The sequence below is a fragment of the Mytilus edulis genome, chromosome 7 (assembly GCF_963676685.1).
Source record: "Mytilus edulis chromosome 7, xbMytEdul2.2, whole genome shotgun sequence".
Taxonomy (NCBI): Eukaryota; Metazoa; Mollusca; class Bivalvia; order Mytilida; family Mytilidae; genus Mytilus; species Mytilus edulis.
Genome location: NC_092350.1, coordinates 73,045,704 through 73,065,388, shown reverse-complemented (window position 1 = coordinate 73,065,388; position 19,685 = coordinate 73,045,704). Strand labels below are relative to the sequence as shown.

Below are 19,685 nucleotides of genomic sequence, written 5' to 3'. Positions count from 1 at the left end.
GACATACATTTTTCACTAGTACATAATTTTATTTAAGGGCCAGCGTAGTACTACGTCCGGACCTTCTGCTGTTATCTGCTCTTTGGTCGGGTTGTTGTCTCTTTGACATATTCCCAATTTCCATTCTCAATCTTATAATGTTTATATCGGGTTATAAGACCATCGGCAGTCTTCGGGATGTCACCCCGTTGGTTAGTTAGATGGCGTCTAGACTAAAATCCACACGAAATGCTGATACATTATTTCAAGTTTATACTTCGGAGATTGTTTATTTTAGCCTTTTTTATTTGGATATACGTTTTAGTCAAATGAGTCGAATATGAGAAATTGAGTAAAATCGGTGAACATGAATTTGACAACTAGTGCCCCTTGCATGGGAATATGTATGTTTAAAGTGTAATCTATTTGTTAAACGAGTGGCGGGAACATACATGTACTCGTATTGATCGTAATGACTACACATTTTGGTTTATAATGTTAATTTTCAAATTTTTTACACTGTCTCGTCTTTTCGTTTGAAATCCAAGTTGTAAACATCTGCAAATGGTCACTTTTCATCACGCTTGAAAGATTGGACCCCATTCATGACATATGTTTACGAATTTTATTTCATATCACAAGAATTGTCAGTTTTCTAGCCGAAGGCCGAGAGGTTTTCTTCGGATACTTCGCCCTCCTCCGCCTGTACAAACAGATCGCCAAGATATATCCAAAAGTGCTTAAAGTAGCTATATTATCAACAGCACACTCAATCAATCTTTTCCTTTTAAATAGAAATCTTGACAACAATCCACTAGGGTGTGAATGCAGTACAACAGGAAGTATTTTCAATGCAATCGGCGCTGTATCATCAGAAGCACAATGTACAAGTCCAACCGATGTAGCTGGAGTTTGGTTTTCTATTGCAAAAGCAGCAGATCCATTATATTATGAGAAGCAAGACAGAACATTGTTTCAATGCAGTAGGTGATAATTAAAATGGCGTAATAATATATAACCAACAGTATCTAACGTAGTGGTTATAGAGGATAATTTTCAAATATAATAATAAGAAGAAAGAAAATAATAATAATAATAATTATAACAATAATAATAATATTATTAAAAAATAATAATAATAATAATATAATAATATTATAATAATAATAATAACAATAATAATAATAATAATAATAATAATAATAATAATAATAATAATAATAATAATAATAAAAATAATAATAATAATAATAATAATAATAATAATAATAAAAATAAAGAAAATAGGAATAATAATAATAATAATAATTAATAATAATAATAATAATAATAATAATAATAATAATAATAATAATAATAATAATAATAATGATAATAATAATAATAAAAATAAAGAAAATAGGAATAATAATAATAATAATAATAATAATAATAATAATAATAATAATAATAAAAATAAAGAAAATAGGAATAATAATAATACTAATAATAATAATGATAATAATAATAATAATAATATAAAAATAATAATAATATAATAATAATAATAATAATAATAATAATACTACTAATAATAATAATAATAATAATAAAGAAAATAGTAATAATAATTATAACAACAATAATAATAATAACAATAATAATAATAATAATAATAATAATAATAATATAATTTAATAATAATAATGATAATGATAATGATAATGATAATGATGTTGATGCTGATGCTGATGATGACCATTTTACAATGAATGTAGCTGAAGAAAAATAATTTTAATTTGTACCTTGACCTACAATGGTTTACTTTTTATAAATTGTTACTTGGATGGAGAGTTGTCTCATTGGCATATATCTAATTAATAGATATTTAACAAATAGCCATGAATTACTCAAATATTGAAAGAAAACAAAACTTTTATATGAAATGACGATTTTAAGCTTGACCGTTAGCTTTGTATCTTTGATGGGTTTTTTTTATTATATATAAAAACACCTAAGATCCCAGTTGTTGTTTTTTTTTTTTTTAATATCAGACACACGTCTTCGTACGTCTCATCAGTAACACTCATATCAAAACTGGTTTCAATCAATAACGAACATGTAAAACTAATGCCATTTATTCCACTGGGTAAAACGCCCTATTGCTAACAATACAAAAAGTTATCTCAATGAACGTATGTAACATCTTATTTACTACATGTAATGACACATACTGTGAAAGAGAAAAACCAATAACACTGTAGTAGAAAACACTTTTTTCTTTAGTACTTTTGATCATGTCAATGGTTCAAATATTATCATTTTTAATTCTCCTGACGAAAACTAGATTTTTGTTATACGTTTACATGATAAGGATATCTGATGAAAAAAAATAACAAATATCTGATTTGTCAAACAACAAAATAAAACCACTTTCTTAAAAGATGGTAAAAAACATTCTTTGAGCATGTAAATTATGTACAGAAGGACATGTACTGTTTACAACGGTCAATTGCAATACCAGGAATAAAATGCTCGAAAAAAATATTTAAAAAAAAAAACTCAACGTCAACTAATAACCAAAGTCCGCCTACAATTTTTGTCACTTAATTTCCGGCAATTTGTGTAAATGTTTGTTCCTTGAAATTTTTTGTTTGTTAAGGTGCTGAAAATATTAATGGGTCTGCTGCGTCGAGTACAAGTATGACAATAGAATGGAAAAGACCTATATATTTGTTTGAAATATTCGGAGACAATTCAACAAGCTCTTTGGCAGAAGCAAGTGCATACCCAGAAGAAGTATGGTATGTTAAGAAACACATAACTCTTCTTTGGTGTTAATGCATTCTATAGATCTATGTCTTAGCCTTCAAAACGGTTACTAGTAAACAAGTTGTGAGCTTAAACGGTCATTTTAATCGATGAACAGCTCTACAAAGATTGAACAAATAATTTATAACTTACGAAAGTGCTAGGTGAATTTTCGAATTGTGTGTCAGATATTCGTGCTCTTTGGGTTTTCCCCTACAATACAGATTTAAATATTCTGCCCCATAACACCCATTTTTCTTTTATTATTAGACTTCAAAAGCTCATAAAAGGTCATTTACAAAAAATTTAGCAGATTCTATATTTCTTTTCTTCTGATTTGAGACTGAAATAATATCAATGCAAATATAATGTAAAAGTCCGAGTCAGCCTTTTTCTCGCCATTTTTATTTAATCAAATATCTCAAAAAAGGAGATCTATAACCTATAAATATTTTAAGCTTCTTTCATACAACAAGGGTTAACCTTTTGTACTCATCAGTAACTCTCGAATTAAGTTTTTCAATGATGTGAAATAAGGTATGAAGTTGAGCAGCAGTGAGGACCAAATTTCCGAACCCGATGCTTTACAGAAAACCTCCACCAGTGGATGGTAATAAACTCATCATATTTATTAGGATTAGAATTATGTACAATTCGCGCGTTTCGTTCACAAAGCACTCAGGAGAAGAAAAGCTATAAGGACCCAAAATTTCTATATGTTTGCAAATACATTAATTTATCATAAACTCATCCTAGATATCATTATTAAACAATGTGTACGCTTGACGCGCGCGTTTCGTTTCGAAAACATTCATCTTAGACGTCTGAATCAAAATACTTTAAAAGCTCAATGTAAAAGTGATCTGAAGACCAAACATTTCGAAAGGTTTTGATAAAAAAAAACTGCTAAGCCTATCTAATCCTGGCGTAAAAAAAATAATTGTCTTCAGTTAAATTAAGACTTCTAAGTAAATGTCCTCACAAATACTGTGGATTTATTATAAATCGTTTAACAAAGATTTTCGAGAATTTCGTGTTTACCCGGAAACCACGAATTATAATGGACAACGAAAAACAAATTTTCATATGCAAACTATGGCAAAACCACAAAATCAAATATCCACGAAAATGCAAGTTTTCACTAATCCACAAAAATTGGAACTCACGAAAAAAATTAATATATAGTACTTCTTTTTTTTCATTTAAGGGATTATATAGTAACCTGTACAAGCACAACAGCAAGTACACTACAGAAAATTGTTCGAGTTACAGTTGGTCTACCACCGTATTGTTATGCAACTTTTTACCAAGGAACAGATTGCCCTGATCCAGGGTGTTTATATTTTGATACTGCAACCGACTCGATCAAATGTAACAATCCGTGTGTACCGGTAAATGTTGACATAAGTCCTATTTCAGCTACTGATTGTACGGCAAGTTGTTTGTTACCGAATGGCGCCGTCAGTAATACTGGTTGTATAAGATCTTGTTTAAGAACATCAGGCGATCTGACTGATTGCTACACTGTGTCCTACCATTCAGCGGAAGTCACGTTTACAGATGTTGATGGAATGTTGCCATTGACAACATATGAATGTGATATAAAGATGCGTGTTGATGATTATACAAGTGCGAATAGTATTCCAGTATTTGTATACACTCCAGCAACGTCTTCAACCGGAGGTATATAAGATAGACTATAAATATTCCTTTTATTCATATTATCGTCCACTCACCGCTTCTGTCGCAAATTATTCTTTTGTTGAAGTTGGGTCTTTCAAAACTCATTCAATCGGCAATAAGACCAGAGTAACCTGTATTATGACCGCTTGTTTTAGTAGTAATCGTCTATCTAGTTCTTTGTTATCAGTTATTGTTACATGTTGTTTCATATGTCTGTTTTAGTTGCTTTAAATTTATCTCGTTTTAGTAATGTTATACGTTGAGATTTTGTTTATTAAAACCTTTCGAACTTTTGGGTCCTTAATGCTCTTCAACTTCGTACTTTATGTTGCCTTTTATTTGTTTTATATGAGCGTTTGTAGACTAAATACGCGTCTTGCATTCAAATACAAAAATATACTCCTGGTATATTTGGTGAGTTTAGGTTTAGTTAAATCTTCATTATTTTCCATAAAAGTTTGTGTATTTTACAGGTACAACCGGTGCTACAGATATACTTCTGAATGTTACCTACTACGACTTCAGTGCTGGAAATGACGATTTTTCTAGTGCAAGTGGTTTACTATCACGAAGTCCAAATCACATGACCAGTCCGTTGGGCTCCTGGTTGGCTATTTCTGATAACCCTACAAGTGACACGTTTTCGGACTGGTTCCGATCAACATCATCAAACTATGTGAAGTTTGATCAAATTTTGTTGCAACATGATACCAGTATAACATCTTCAACTATTTACAAGTAGGTTTTTGCTACATTTACCTAAATAAATGCAGCATTAGTATAACGTTGTTGAATAGTCATGAATTTATTTAGCAAAGACAAAAAATTCGCATCACAAACCAAACCTGATATAACACATCACCTACATTTTTATTACAGGGAAACAACGGAACAATAGAAACACATGAAAAACATGAAAAATATGCAACGAAAACAAACACCAACATACCAAGACTCATTATTACAACTGCCATATCCCTCACTTGGTACACGATGTTGTAATAAAAATGGCAGGTTGAACGGCTAATGATTGAATGGCCAGTCAAATCTCCCGACTATATGGCAAAATTAAAAATACCGTTAAGATGACAGTATAAAGTGACAGGTACACACAACAAGTAACGTATTAATAGAAATTGGGAAAATACAAATATTCAATTTGCGTTAAAATAAATCACATTTAAATTGCTGAGTTTTATTGAAAATTGTTGTTTGAATATTACCTTTTAAAATCTTGTAGATTTTGGTCAGACGCATTTTATCCAGTTGATGACTCTGGATATGGATCGGAAGGTCAGACTGACTGTTCGGGAGGTTTACATAACTTTGTGTAAGTTTTTATTTTCATTTATGACTATTTCTCCGTATCATTTCAAATACTACAGAAAAAGACATTTCATTTACTACAAAAGCATATTTTTGAAAATTAATAGAAACCTAGGAAGTAGTAGTAGTATGTATTTGCAAAGAAAACCACTAAACGCAGACTTATCTTAAAAGATTGTCTTTTAGAACGTCGAATTAATCAAGAGATTGAGGGATTTATACTGACGATTTGAAAGGAGTAATGCAGGCATCACAGCAAAAGATAAATATATAACTTGTGTACAGACACCAAATTTAAACTACAGTAAAAGCTATTCTTTCTAAATTTTGCTCACATCTTTTGTCGCTGTATAGGCTCAGTTCGTTTACAGCGACCTTATTTGCAATTTATTGTACATACTTAACATATGTCGTTTCACCTTTAGATTCACAGCTGCTATTCGAACTGGGCTGAAATATTTAGGAACAGAGAAAATAACAATCGGAGGTGGAGAGGAGTTGTGGTTATTTATTAACAAACAATTAGTTATAGAATTGGTTGATGATAGATCGTCAGCCAGCATTGGTTGTCAAATGGTCGATCTTGCTAGTGCTAAAGGTATATGTTATTTACTGCATGAAATTGGATAACAAAAATAATCCAATTATTCAAAACATTTTTAAAAAATTGGCACTCTTTGCCACTTATTGGCATTTATGCTATTACTATGGTTTCACAATTTGATCATGAAAGTTAACGTTAAATTCTACAAATTTTCCCAAAACGACAAAGTTAATATATTAATGACAGAATAAAATTCCTTATAGAATTTTGATTCTTGAAGAAAACTTTTAAATATAGTATTAACCGTTAAGGAGAAAAAATAAAACTGCTTGTGAAAAAAGTTGTTTAAGATTAACAATGATTAAAAAAAATACATTTCAATAATTACTATAGAAAATTATGGCCATTTAATGGAGTTGTCAATGCCATCTCTGCCAAAAAGCATTATATCTTTCAAATAAATCAAAAGATAATCAAACAATTGCTCAACGTATTTATAAAGTTCCAGTGAAAATTTGTGACTTCTGTGGCTTAATTTTTTTTAAAGAGAAGAGGAAACTTTTGTCTTTTTTTCTACAGTCATAATGTATTCTCCTTTCGTTAACACTTTCTGAGTACCACGCAAGTCTTCTTTGGTTTTAATACCTGAAACAAATCTTGATAAAATTAACTTGAGAAGGAATTTTAGTATATCTATAAACAATTATAAATAATTATTATGTTACCAGATAGTGGACTAATCATACCCCAAGAGGGCGTAATTGTCAACGGTGAATGCACTGGTATGTCTGCAAAATCAGCATCCTCAGTCAGTTTGACACTTGAGGTATGATAAATTAGATATTTTATTCATTTATAGAAAATTTTTACGATCGAGGCCAATAAAAAGTTTTGTTATAACGGAACATACAAATGTCGAGATAGATCGATAGACTTTAATCGCTTCCTTTTAAATTAGCCATTCAACCAACTAATACGAAACTCAGGTTCCCACTGTCTCACGCAAAGTTGATCGTAGGTGGATTTTTTAACGAACTTAATGGTCATAAAGTATCGGTAGTTTTACATCCTTTGATTTGACTTTTTCTCATGTAGCTGTTCAAGGTAGATTCAGAAAAGCTCTTCGGATGCAAACAATTCATAAAGTGCTATTTAGGGCTTTTTGTTGTTTTTTTAACAACTCAATGAGTATAGTATCATTAAGTTAATAATTCAACAATTTTCTTTAATAGTGTTCAGCTTATATTCTGAAAATGGCATCTAACGTATCGATCTGAAGTTTATTGCATACAGAAAGTGCAATATTTCATACATAGCTATACAAACACAGGCACTTTTAAGAAGCCGAGGAATAATCTCTCTCCACCAGAAACATATTCAATAAAAAAAAAATAAAAGGTGTTTCGTCACCCTTTAAAAATTAAGTAAGCGCATGTGTGATAGGTCTGATACTTTTGTGAGGCATTAGTTGTCCAGTCGTTGCTATAAAAGATTGTATTTTGTATTATAAAGGGGCACTAGCTGCCGAATTCATGTTCACCGATTTGACTCATGTTCTCATATTTTATTTATAACAATGTAAAATATTTTTTCAAACTATCAGAAATATAAAATAAACAATTAACAGGACATAGTCTCAAAAAGATGTAGCTTCGTTTCGAGTGAATTTTAGCCAAAACGCCATCACCATCTAATTAACTATCGAGTTGACCTTCTATGAACATATAAGCGATGTTAACATAAACATAAATATAAATAGATTAAGCAAATCGTGCAATTAGATTTTTATAGGTCTTTTAATTTTTGTATTATAAACTAAAAATTTATTTTTATCGTTTTACCTTTTAAAAGAATAATTGTGTGTGGATCGAATCAGTTAATCAAATTACTTAGCTTTGTTTCACTTTCAATGTTGACATTCTTTTACTTTAAATACCTATACACGGACAATGCATGCATTATTCTATCTCTTTCTGCGGGGTTAAATGGAGTTCACATGAATAAGAATTTAATGAGGTCGAATCGTTATTGCTGTAGTGCTGTAGTTATTTGCCAATGATCTTGACTATGGTCTTCTAACACAAAAAAGATGATTTAACCCATGTGTTCATTTTCACATCAGAACTTATAAGTCAGAATAATTCACTATCAATATTTATTAGCTTAATTTGACAAAATTGAACCATTTCAGCTGATAAAGGCAAATTATTATTTCACTATTTCTGTTTATGATTGAGCAAAAAAAAGTATATTAGATTTTTTATATATCTCGTAGCTAGTGCCCCTTTAAAGTTTAGACACCCAACGATATATTCTGATAATTGTAATCGCAACTCTCTTCTTAAATATATAAAATCCAATATCTTTGGACAGTTTACGTTTGTTGTTTTATTTTATTGTTTGGATCTATTAGCTTTTGTAAAGAAATTATTATCATTTTAGGTGGGAGAAACATACTTATTTGAGATTTTTCATGTTGAAAGAATGGCTTGCTCTTCGGAGTTACTGATTCATTTAGAGAATGTTTACCTTTCTGTTCATGAAAATGACATTCCTCCTTTTCATTACAAATTTTATGCATCGGAAAATCTAAACTTGAATGGAATAGTTGGAACGTTTCCTTTGTGGGATATTTTCGAAGTAGGACCGACGTTTACATTAGATCTTTTTGCAGGTAATTTTGAATTAACTTACATACTTTTATTTGTATAAATAAATGAATCATATCTACATAAATTCACTCATTGCATTACATTTGCCAATAATCTTGACTATGGTCTTCTAACTCAAAAAAGATGATTTAACCCATGTGTTCATTTTCACATCAGAACTTAAAAAAATATATTGAAACGTACTTGTAACATATACTATTTCCAATGATTCCAATAAGTCAACAATCAAAGATAGAAAAGGGACTGAATGACGTCTAACGTTATAATATTTTGGTGGAAAACAACTGATTGGAATATTTACATTGTAGGAAGCTGGCACTTCCAGAATATTTGAATTACTCACACTTATATGTTTGTTTTGGTTCTAGGAAATGAAGCAAGACATTTCACCCTAAAAGAAGACACTACAGCAAATAAAAATATAGGAACTACAGCAGCTCCACCAACATATTCGTACATTCATCTGTTTGGTACCAACATATCATTCGTAGGTAAGGGCTAAACTGCTATACTAGTAATTCATTACATTATTATAAAAAGAAAATAAAAACAAAATTAAAAACCAATTGTTCAGATAACAATTGAAAGTCTTTCCACACCAAAGAAATTTGGATAAGAAGGTAGTTTCTTCATACTGATGCGATAAATGATGGTTTAATTCTCTTTTAGAGTGATATAAGGGAGATACTATGCTACTTTTGGTGAAATAAATGTCACAACCGGTCTCATATGATAGCTTCTCTCACACTGATTCCAAAAATATATAGTTTCTATATACTTTTGTATTTAGAAAGGGAGATAAATGGTCACTTCCGGTTTGTTTGAAGTCATATTTAGTCTTCAGTAATCATTTTATGTTTCTATATGACAAAATATATGGATTCTGAGTACTTTTATACGAAAAAATTGCAAAAAAGGCTACTTCCAGTTTTCTGAAGGTCACTTCCGGTAGCCATTTTTCAAGGTCATTTGTCACTTAATCTTTTGTATAAGGTCAAATGTCTTTATGATGAACTTAATTGAAGTTATAATCAAATAACCTCATATCAAGACATTTCAGGGGCACCAACTCCTATAAGATGCCATTTAATTGTATAAGACTAAATGTAGCATATCTTCATTACAATAAAGCTGACATTTTACACTTGTTCTTTTATATGTATCTCTCAAAGTGTCAGAGAAAAGGCAAAAACAAGCAAAAGTCACAATTGAGAACTTGACCTTGACCTTTGACCTTGACCTCATTTTCTAAGTTAGGATCTAGGGGACTCAAATAAAAACATTCCAGGGTTATACGGTTAACTGTTCATGAGTTATATAAACATACGGACAAATTTATTTTGTAAAGGTAGATAACTCCTATAAAATTTCATCGAATCGCTTCGATCCAAATACGCCAAAAAATCCTGAGGATGTAACGAACAATTTGTAAAAAGAATTTTGTCGATATCTGTTTTTGTTACGAAGGAGATGCACACAGATGATAAACAGTGAATAGGGAGATAACTCTTACAAAGAAAATGGTTCGTCTTAGCAGGGTGAAATTTAAAAGCGCATAAACTATACGATACAATATGAGAAATATCTAAGCGACATATTGCGAAACAAACATTTATCGCAAGAACAAAATTTGGCGGAAAAAAAAATAATAATCAGAAGAAAAACAATAAGTCTTTCCACAGAAAAGTGGAAAGACTTAATTAGTTAACTGATGTTCAATTAAGAATTTTGAGGCAGCACAAATACGAGAGAGAATTGAAATCCCTGGTACATCAAACAAACTGAGTGGCACCAATAAAATGAGTCCTACGAATTTCAATCATCACTCATTAGGATCTACAGAAGCATCCACTTAAAGTTGCAAACATGTAGTTCGGTGCGTATTCTTATAAAGTGAACGTCGGGATCAATACTGTTTTGCTGCACCAGATTTCAGTCTTCAGTGATCGTAAGATGTAGTATAAATTATGCCGTTTCTTTTTTTCTTTCTAATAGTTTCACGTTAGGGTTTTCGTGAATTATAATGACACACTTTACAGGATGGGTTTGTTCAAGGTTAAAACCCATAATGTGACCTCTTATTGTTGCATATTTGTTTGTTTTTTTTTGTCTATATAAATGTCTCAATCGTATGTGTGCCATGTATACCCACCTACTGTATTTTGTGTTAGCAATATATTTTGCAGATTACTAATACTTCAAATCGAATTAAAAAATCAATAGTAGTTTTTTTTTAATAATGTATAATGTGATAAAAAAAAAAACGGGATTCCAATACTCGTTGTCATAGATTTGATTAATTTTCGTTTTTCTAAGAGTTGAATGATATTAAGAATGGAAATCCAGATATAAACTTTCGTAGTCACATACATGGCATGAAAATACGAATGTTTGTGTCATTTAAATTTGCTGTTACAAAATGTTAGAAATTATAATAAATTAAGGAATGTATCTCCCTCATGCAAAGCTCTGATTCCTTTCCCGGATTTGGCTATACTTTTTGGACCTTTTTGATTTCAAATATTTTGGCCACGAGCATCACTGAAGAGACATGTATTGTCGAAATGCAACTGGTGCAGGGAAATGGGTACCGTTAATGTTATCAAGAATGAAATATTTTTCATTGCAGAGTGTTCAGGCACAAATGTTCTATTACCAGAACCAAATACACCTGGAGCAGAATCTTTTACAATATCTACATCAACTGTGTTACTTGCCTTAAGTACTTTCTTAGACTTTGAAGTAGCCACAGAATACATTTTGGAAATGAATATAATAGACCAGGGTACAAATCTCGAGGGTTCCTTAGTTGTAAAGGTAAAACACTTTATAGTTTCTGAAGGACTCTGAAACCACAATATGATAAACAGTCCTAATGTATTCACCAATTAACCAATAATCAAGCAAAATAATATTTAGAGAGTAAAGATGTGGATTTAAGGATATTTGCGTATTTAAGGTGGTACCTAACACTAGAGGGAGATAACTCTGTAAAATCAGCTAAACGTTTTAATTACGTTGTGTTGGTAAGGGAATATTAAGCTTTTTTTAAGTGTTTGTCAAACTGCTATATAACCAGTGTAATTTTTCTGATAAAACGGTTGGTTCAATTTTTTTTAAATTTTTATATTGTAAAAGGGTCAAAGTAAATAATTTGTCAAAATTTTAAGAAAATTAAACGATCCAAATTAATTTTAGTTAAAGTGTTGGGTACTACCTTAAACAATAAAACAGTCTCTCAATGGAAGTTAGAGAAGATAGAAACCAGACTTAAACCAGACAACAATGTATTGAAATATTCATCCAATTTAAGCATGTTCTGAAATTTATCATTGTTATGGGGCAAAAGCTATATTTTAGTTTGTATGTTATTATTATTTGAGACGAACCAACTTGGAACGGTAATCGTAGTCCTTCTGGATTTAATGTCATTGGGAATACTCGAAGTTTAGGAAAGACAAACGTTAAGACCTTTGAACATAGCAACCAATAGTGTAAAAAGAATTGATTGAATACATCCACACATAAAAGCAGACTTATTGTATCCGTTAATTATCTAATATATAGCGGGGTTCAAATAAGATAAGTGTCGCTCGTCGTTTCCATATGATATAATCTAAAGTCCTTGTTTTGGTACGAAGACCTCAACAATCGCAGAGACAACACAAACACAGATGAAACTTGTGTCATGTAATACATTTGTGTAAGTTTGGTTGAATTTTTTCAGGTTGTTATGAAGGAATTACGGATTAACACCATGATAATATCTAAAATAACCAAGTCCCCGTTTTGGTGTATACGAAAATAACGTAGCACCCACACAACTCCAAGTCATGTACACTAATGTGTGCTTGTTTGCTTTAATTTTTTCAAGCCAATTTTGTTTCAGGTTTGCGTATTAACAAATCACGACACGCACAACAAGATTGATTTTTATAGATCATCTAAGCTAGACGATGTGAAGTCAATTAATGGCAAATAAGATTAAACTTTTGTATGCAAATCAAAAATAACGGATCAGATCTATCTGAAATATATTGTTATCAATGTTAAGAAATGATAGAAACACACAAAAATAGGATTGTATGTCGTTATATTTTTATTTCTGACTTTTTTCAGATTGTTGTAACAGACTTCAATGATCATTGTCCATTACTTTCTCTAACAGAGGACGTATTTATTACACCACAACCTCTCCTACAGATTCCTCCTTTGTTGACTGTAAATAGTTCTGATCTAGACAGTGGTGTCAATGGACAATTTCTCTTCTATGTGTCATTAGTACATACTGAAAGGTGATTATTAATTTAACTATTAAGGATGTTCGATCCTCTTGTTTTTGTGTTTTCTTTGTCAGATATTCGGAATCCTCTGGTTTTATCTATGTAGAGCTAATAAAATCTTGCCAGCTAACTAACCCCTGCTTTTCTTTCCAATATAGTTTCAAAAGCCAAATTTGACACCTTACAAAATCCTTGTTACTTTTTCATACTTTTTAAATTAAAAAAAGTTGCCAATGTTAAATGTAAGAAAGTTCTAGAAAAACTCTAGAAACGTTTAGGACAAATGCATAAACCTGCCATCAACACCACCTGCTATATAAACATATTCGCGTTACGATTGATCCATGTATAGCTTTTTCGGCCTTGCCTTAAGGTAGATTCATGGTATACCGCCATCTTGGATTGTACAATCACAGTACAAAATCGGTCTAGTTATTTGCCCAAATCAGCAAATTTGGAAACAGATTTGCAATTTAATGGTTAGACTGTTTATTTATATAAAGAAAACTTGCTAATTTATTGTATTATTCAAAATATTTTAACAAATATCAACCTTTTTGGTTTTTAAAATCATTTTTTTTCAAATGAGCCATTTAAGGGGAGATAACTCTTTTAGCACAAAATTAATACTGGGCTAATAGGGAATTTTTTTATTTTTACTTGTGGCAAGAAAACAATTTCGGTGACACCATGTTTTCTTTTTCTTTTCTTAAAACATATTATAAAACCTATCTTCTCACAATTTTTTTTCAAAATTCTATCTCATAGAATTTTTTTTATTCACTGTTATGTGTTTTTTCATGAACAAACTAACCAAATTTAGGCAATTTTCAACGACTCATAGCTTGATAAATAGCACGGTGACCCATACTTTTTATTATATTTTTGAAAACAGCATAGGAAAATCTTCATTTTGTCAAATTATAAGAAAATTCTGTCTCAAAAAACATTTACTTATGATCTACCTTAAGTCTTGCTTCGTTTTTAGTTGTATACAATTATCTCTTTTTTTGTAATTTTGTGTATTAGAAACGGTCAAGTGAGTTACGAAAATAGATAAACTGCTGCTACATCTTACAATATACTATACCAGACTTACTAGTTACCACGCTTATAATTTGATACGCCAAACGCGCGTTTCGTCTACAAAAGATTCATTAGTGATGCTCAGCTCATAATAGTTAGAAAGCCGATCAAGTGCAAAGTTAGAGCATTGAGGACCTAAAATTCCCCAAAAAAACTGTGCCAAATATGGCAAATGTAATCTATACATGGATAGGAAAATTGTTAGTTTTTCGAATAATTCATACTTTTGCAAACATTTAATTTTTAAAGATGACCATATAATTGATATTCATTTCAACACCGAAGCGCTCACTACTGGGCTGTTGATACCCCCGTGGGTATAATTTGATATACCAGAAGTGTGTATCGTCTACATAAGGCGCACTAATGACACTCAGGCCAAAATAGCTACAAAGCCAAAAAAGTATAAAATTAAAGAGCATCGATGACCCAATATTCCAAAAAGAGTTGCCAAATACGGCTAAGGTAATCTATGCCTGGGATGAGAAAATCCTTAGTATTTCGAATAATTCGTATGTTTGCAAACAGTCAATTTATAAAGAACACCATATATTTGATATTCATGGTCATCCATCAATATACAGACATTATGGTCGTATATATATTAAAAAGCTTTGTTCTGTATTTATCCATTTAAAATTGTACGTGTTTAAGAAAGATATTTCACCCTCATCAAATTTATTTAATAATACAAGCTATGATGTATGATCTATTATTTACGAAGAACACAAGGGACAAATAAAATTTAACTGCTTACTAAATAGGGTAAAGAGGGTTCATATCACTGAAACTCCTTCTATACAATTGATTGTTTACTGCTTAATATCAATTAGACTCAAATATGCTATGTTCATTTAAACCAGTCCAGTCATAAACTATGATGAATCGCTGGATATCAGAAGAGAAATATATAACGCCACCACAGAGCTGACAGTTACATTGGCAGTTATTGATGAAGGTATCCCACCAAGAGGCAGTGCCATCAATATCACAGTAAATATCAGTAATACGTGTCTCCTCAATGAACAGTTTGAAAGGACCAACTTTACATTCAGCGTTAATAACACAACAGGAGAGTTTTTTCTCAGAGTGCCGGGATATTGGACTGTTGATTTCCGTAAGTATAAGTAAAATGCGGTGACTATCATATGAATAAAAACTCATTAAAGATATTAAGCTTATTTGCTAGTACGACAGACGCACGAGCTGTCTCTATTAGATCAATAAGTTGCGCTTTGATCATAACAGTTTTAATTACCTAAATTTAAATCATTTTTCTAATTCTTATATTTCTTTAGTAAAAATCTTATATTTGCTAATTTTGACAGAGAGCAAACGACATCGTTATTATTTCCTTTTTTCCCATTACATTATAGAGTTTTACAAAAATCAAACATGTATGCGCAAACATTAAGATGTAACAATATAAAACAATTGACTTTTTGACATTGGTCAGGCATGACAAAAATACATGGCATGATATGTAAAGGAGTGAGAGAGCATTAACAGTAAAATTGATAACAAAAATATGAAGACCAACACAATAATAATACATAATCTTATACAGTGCACGTGTCTGAGAATTCAATTCTAGCAGTAAGGTTTTTAGTGCATCATAATTTGCGTGCTGCTTAGTCTTTGTTTTTTCTATATTGTGTAATATAAACTGTTTTTGTTGTTTTTTTGTTGTTTTTTTTTTTGCCATGGCGTCAAGTCAATATAAAGTCTTATATCGGTTACTGTATTTTAAATTATGTTTAAATATACCAACGTTAACAACCGTGCAGCGTTTCGGAACATTATTTATATGAGATTGTGGCAAGGTTTAGTGCTATTTCAAGATTAGATTAATTTAAAATGTACTATAGATATATAAAAACAATTTGCAATGTTTAAGCTTTTCGCCTGAATTTATTTATCACCAATGTTTGAATGATATTTGAATTAGCTGTATATTTCTGACTAGTAGTTAGAGTGAGAGTTCCTATTTGAAACTTGTAATTTACATTTTATTTTAACATAGAATGTTTGGATGACATTGGATTATCAAATGGAATTGTTCGGGATGAGCTTATTACTGCATCTTCATCTCGAAATTACCTTTCTCAGCCAGAAAGAGCTCGCCTTTGGCTAAATGCTTCAGCACGTAAGATTTCTTTCATTTTCAGCTCCACTTTAAATAAGTTTATTGAAATGTTTTGGTTTCTATCTTGTAAAAATCGTCAAAATTATATCAAATCAATTTATCTCTAACTGGTTTTTTTTTTCTTCCTTTCTTTTAAAAGCATGTGTTCAATAATGAAATCATTCTATTAAAAACTATAAAATCATCTTTATAATCTTTATTTGTTTAACAAATATCAAGTATTGACATGATCTGAGTAAAAAAAATTATATAAAACTTCCTTTATCTAAAATGAAGGTAAAATGATTAACTGAAAACTTGTCTTTACGTAATATAGACCTTCAATTTAGGCGTGATTTATACTCTTAACGTTTTATAGGTTTGACATTCATAACATTTGACTATTCTTTATTAAGATTGTTACATATATGGATAGCATGCAGTCACATTGAAACTAGTTATTAGATGATATTTCTAAAAGGTACTTTGTATATTTATATACGATTAGCAATGAATGTGTTTTTAATTTGATAGATGCTTTTGTGCTTTTTTGTAAAATTGTTTCTTTTAAAATTGTATCACAGTGATGACTGCATTACCCATATTTTGACTATTTTATTTATCATGACTGATTTGTTCACGCATCGTTGTAAATATAACGGAATTTGATGAGACTGTTGTACAAGAGAGAGGTTTAGCGCTATAAAACCAGGTTCAATCCACCATTTTCTACATTTGAAAATGCCTGTACCAAGCCAGGAATATGACAGTTGTTGTCCATTCGTTTTTTTATGTGTTTTGTCATTTGAATTTGCCATGGACTTTTCGATTGAATGTTCTTCGGGGTTCAGTATTTTTGTGATTTTCCTTTTTAGTATGCAAAATACACTACTATACAATTGCATTTTGTTACTTTAAACATTTAGCTATATATGGACCACTGACAGGCGGTTGGGTAGCTGATGATACGGATATGGCCCCATATATTCAAGTCAATTTGGAAGATGCGTATAAGATTACGAAAGTCCATTTACAAGGTCAACAAGATGAACCGAACTGGGTAGAATCATTTCAGATTACCTTTTCTAATGATGGTTCTGTGTGGACTTTGTACCATGATGATTCGGGGGAATATGTAAGTATGGTATTGTTTACCTTGTTTTTTGTCCCATTTATTGTTCGTTCGTGCGTTTGTTCGTCCGTCCATCCGTTCGTAAGTTCGGGCGTCCGTCTGTCCCGCTTCAGGTTAAAGTTTTTGGTCCATGCAGGTAGTTTTTGATGAAGTCCCATCAATTTGAAACTTCTTACACATGTTCCCTTTGATATGATCTTTCTAATTTTAATGCAAAATTTGAGTTTTTATCTCATTTTTGACAGTCCATTGAAAATAGAAAATGACAGTGCGAGTAGGGCATCCGTGTACTATAGACACATTCTTGTTATTTCTCATTTAATTGAATACTTTGTTTAGAATATGAAAAGAAAAAGGACATGTGTCAAAGAGACAACAGTCCCATAAAAAAACACAAAAAAAACCTCCTATGGGTCTTCAACGCAGCGCGAAAATCCTGCACACAGAGGCCGGCTTCCGTTTGCTCAAAAACAATAATGTAAATAGTTCAGTGAAATTGACATGAGGGACAACACATTTTAAAAACTCCGAAACATATAAATGACATGAAAATTTTAACAAATAAACACAAGACTGAAACAAAGGCTTGAGAGGTTCCTGTCTTCAGACATGCGCAAAAATGCGGAGTGATTAAACTTCTTCTATTTTATTTAGAAGAGCAGAAGGGATGATATTGTAAGAATCAAAATTATATGGTAAGCTATAAGGAATGAAACTTCGGAAATTAGTTGGTCGTTAATATTCATTTAAACTTGTATATTTGAATTCGGACAGGAAACAATATTTTCCATTGTTTCCGTATATTGATTATTATACAGAGATACCAATACTGCATAACCACCAAAACATATTTGAAACCGTTTCCATTCTGAATATTTTCAGATCTTTCTTGGAAACAATGACCAAAATACTGTCAAGACATTAGTTTTGTCGCCTCCTATTCTCGGGCAGTATGTGAGAATCAACCCCCGAAACTGGACAGGGAGTGCAGCGCTTAGACTGGAACTATCAGGATGCACACAAGCCGAACAATACCATTGTATGTGTTTATGTTTTAATTTGTCACCAACAAATGATGGTTTTTGCAAATTGACTGTTTAACTGCATCGTAATATGATCCATCGATCTGGACTACAGATACTTGTATTACTTCGATTAAAAATGTGTAACGTCAATGAAAAATAACCAAAAATCTGTAAATAGTCGAACCATCAAAGGGTCAACATGCCAACAATTTCAAACATTTTTCCTTATAATTATAAATAAACAAGAGTATATGTCTATGAATTTACAATTAGCTTTTTTTAAGATGTTTTTTTCTAGACTTACAAGATAAGATTGAGAATGAAAATTGGGAATGTGCCAAAGAGACAACAACCCGACCATAGAAAAAAAACAACAGCAGAAGGTCACCAACAGGTCTTCAATGTAGCGAAAAATTCCCGCACCCGGAGGCGTCCTTCAGCTGGCCCCTAAACAAATAAATACTAGTTCAGTGATAATGAACGCCATACTAATTTCCAAATTGTACACAAGAAACTAAAATTAAAATAATACAAGACTAACAAAGGCCAGAGGCTCCTGACTTTGGACAGGCGCAAAAATGCGGCGGGGTTAAACATGTTTGTGAGATCTCAACCCTCCCCCTATACCTCTAGCCAATGTAGAAAAGTAAACGCATAACAATACGCACATTAAAATTCAGTTCAAGAGAGGTCCGAGTCTGATGTCAGAAGATGTAACCAAAGAAAATAAACAAAATGACAATAATACATAAATAACAACAGACTACTAGCAGTTAACTGACATGCCAGCTCCAGACTTCAATTAAACTGACTGAAAGATTATGATTTCATCATATGAACATCAGGCACAATCCTTCCCGTTAGGGGTTTAGTATAATACCATCATAACATATATGAGAAGAACATAACCCGTGTCATGCCAACAACTGGTTTTTTAATAAATGTGTTTAGTTCCGATGCAAAGACCCTATAAGTGAATCAATATTAACGCCAAAATATGCAATCTTTAATGACCTGACAACAGTATCGTAACTATATCC

The 19,685-nt window shown here is 31.2% G+C and overlaps 1 protein-coding gene across 1 annotated transcript in view; it reads left to right on the top strand.

Annotated features, from left to right (window-relative positions):
- Positions 1 to 19,685, top strand: part of LOC139482163 (uncharacterized) — an 80,215-nt gene that overhangs the window by 34,818 nt on the left and 25,712 nt on the right. The window contains exons 25-39 of the mRNA XM_071265864.1: positions 775 to 962; positions 2,621 to 2,762; positions 3,977 to 4,452; positions 4,926 to 5,190; positions 5,693 to 5,782; positions 6,204 to 6,376; positions 7,051 to 7,148; positions 8,765 to 8,996; positions 9,363 to 9,485; positions 11,624 to 11,811; positions 13,114 to 13,289; positions 15,227 to 15,480; positions 16,387 to 16,509; positions 17,415 to 17,623; positions 18,503 to 18,659. Of these exons, the coding sequence (XP_071121965.1) occupies positions 775 to 962; positions 2,621 to 2,762; positions 3,977 to 4,452; positions 4,926 to 5,190; positions 5,693 to 5,782; positions 6,204 to 6,376; positions 7,051 to 7,148; positions 8,765 to 8,996; positions 9,363 to 9,485; positions 11,624 to 11,811; positions 13,114 to 13,289; positions 15,227 to 15,480; positions 16,387 to 16,509; positions 17,415 to 17,623; positions 18,503 to 18,659 (2,894 nt within the window). The remainder of the gene's footprint in view (positions 1 to 774; positions 963 to 2,620; positions 2,763 to 3,976; positions 4,453 to 4,925; positions 5,191 to 5,692; positions 5,783 to 6,203; positions 6,377 to 7,050; positions 7,149 to 8,764; positions 8,997 to 9,362; positions 9,486 to 11,623; positions 11,812 to 13,113; positions 13,290 to 15,226; positions 15,481 to 16,386; positions 16,510 to 17,414; positions 17,624 to 18,502; positions 18,660 to 19,685) is intronic.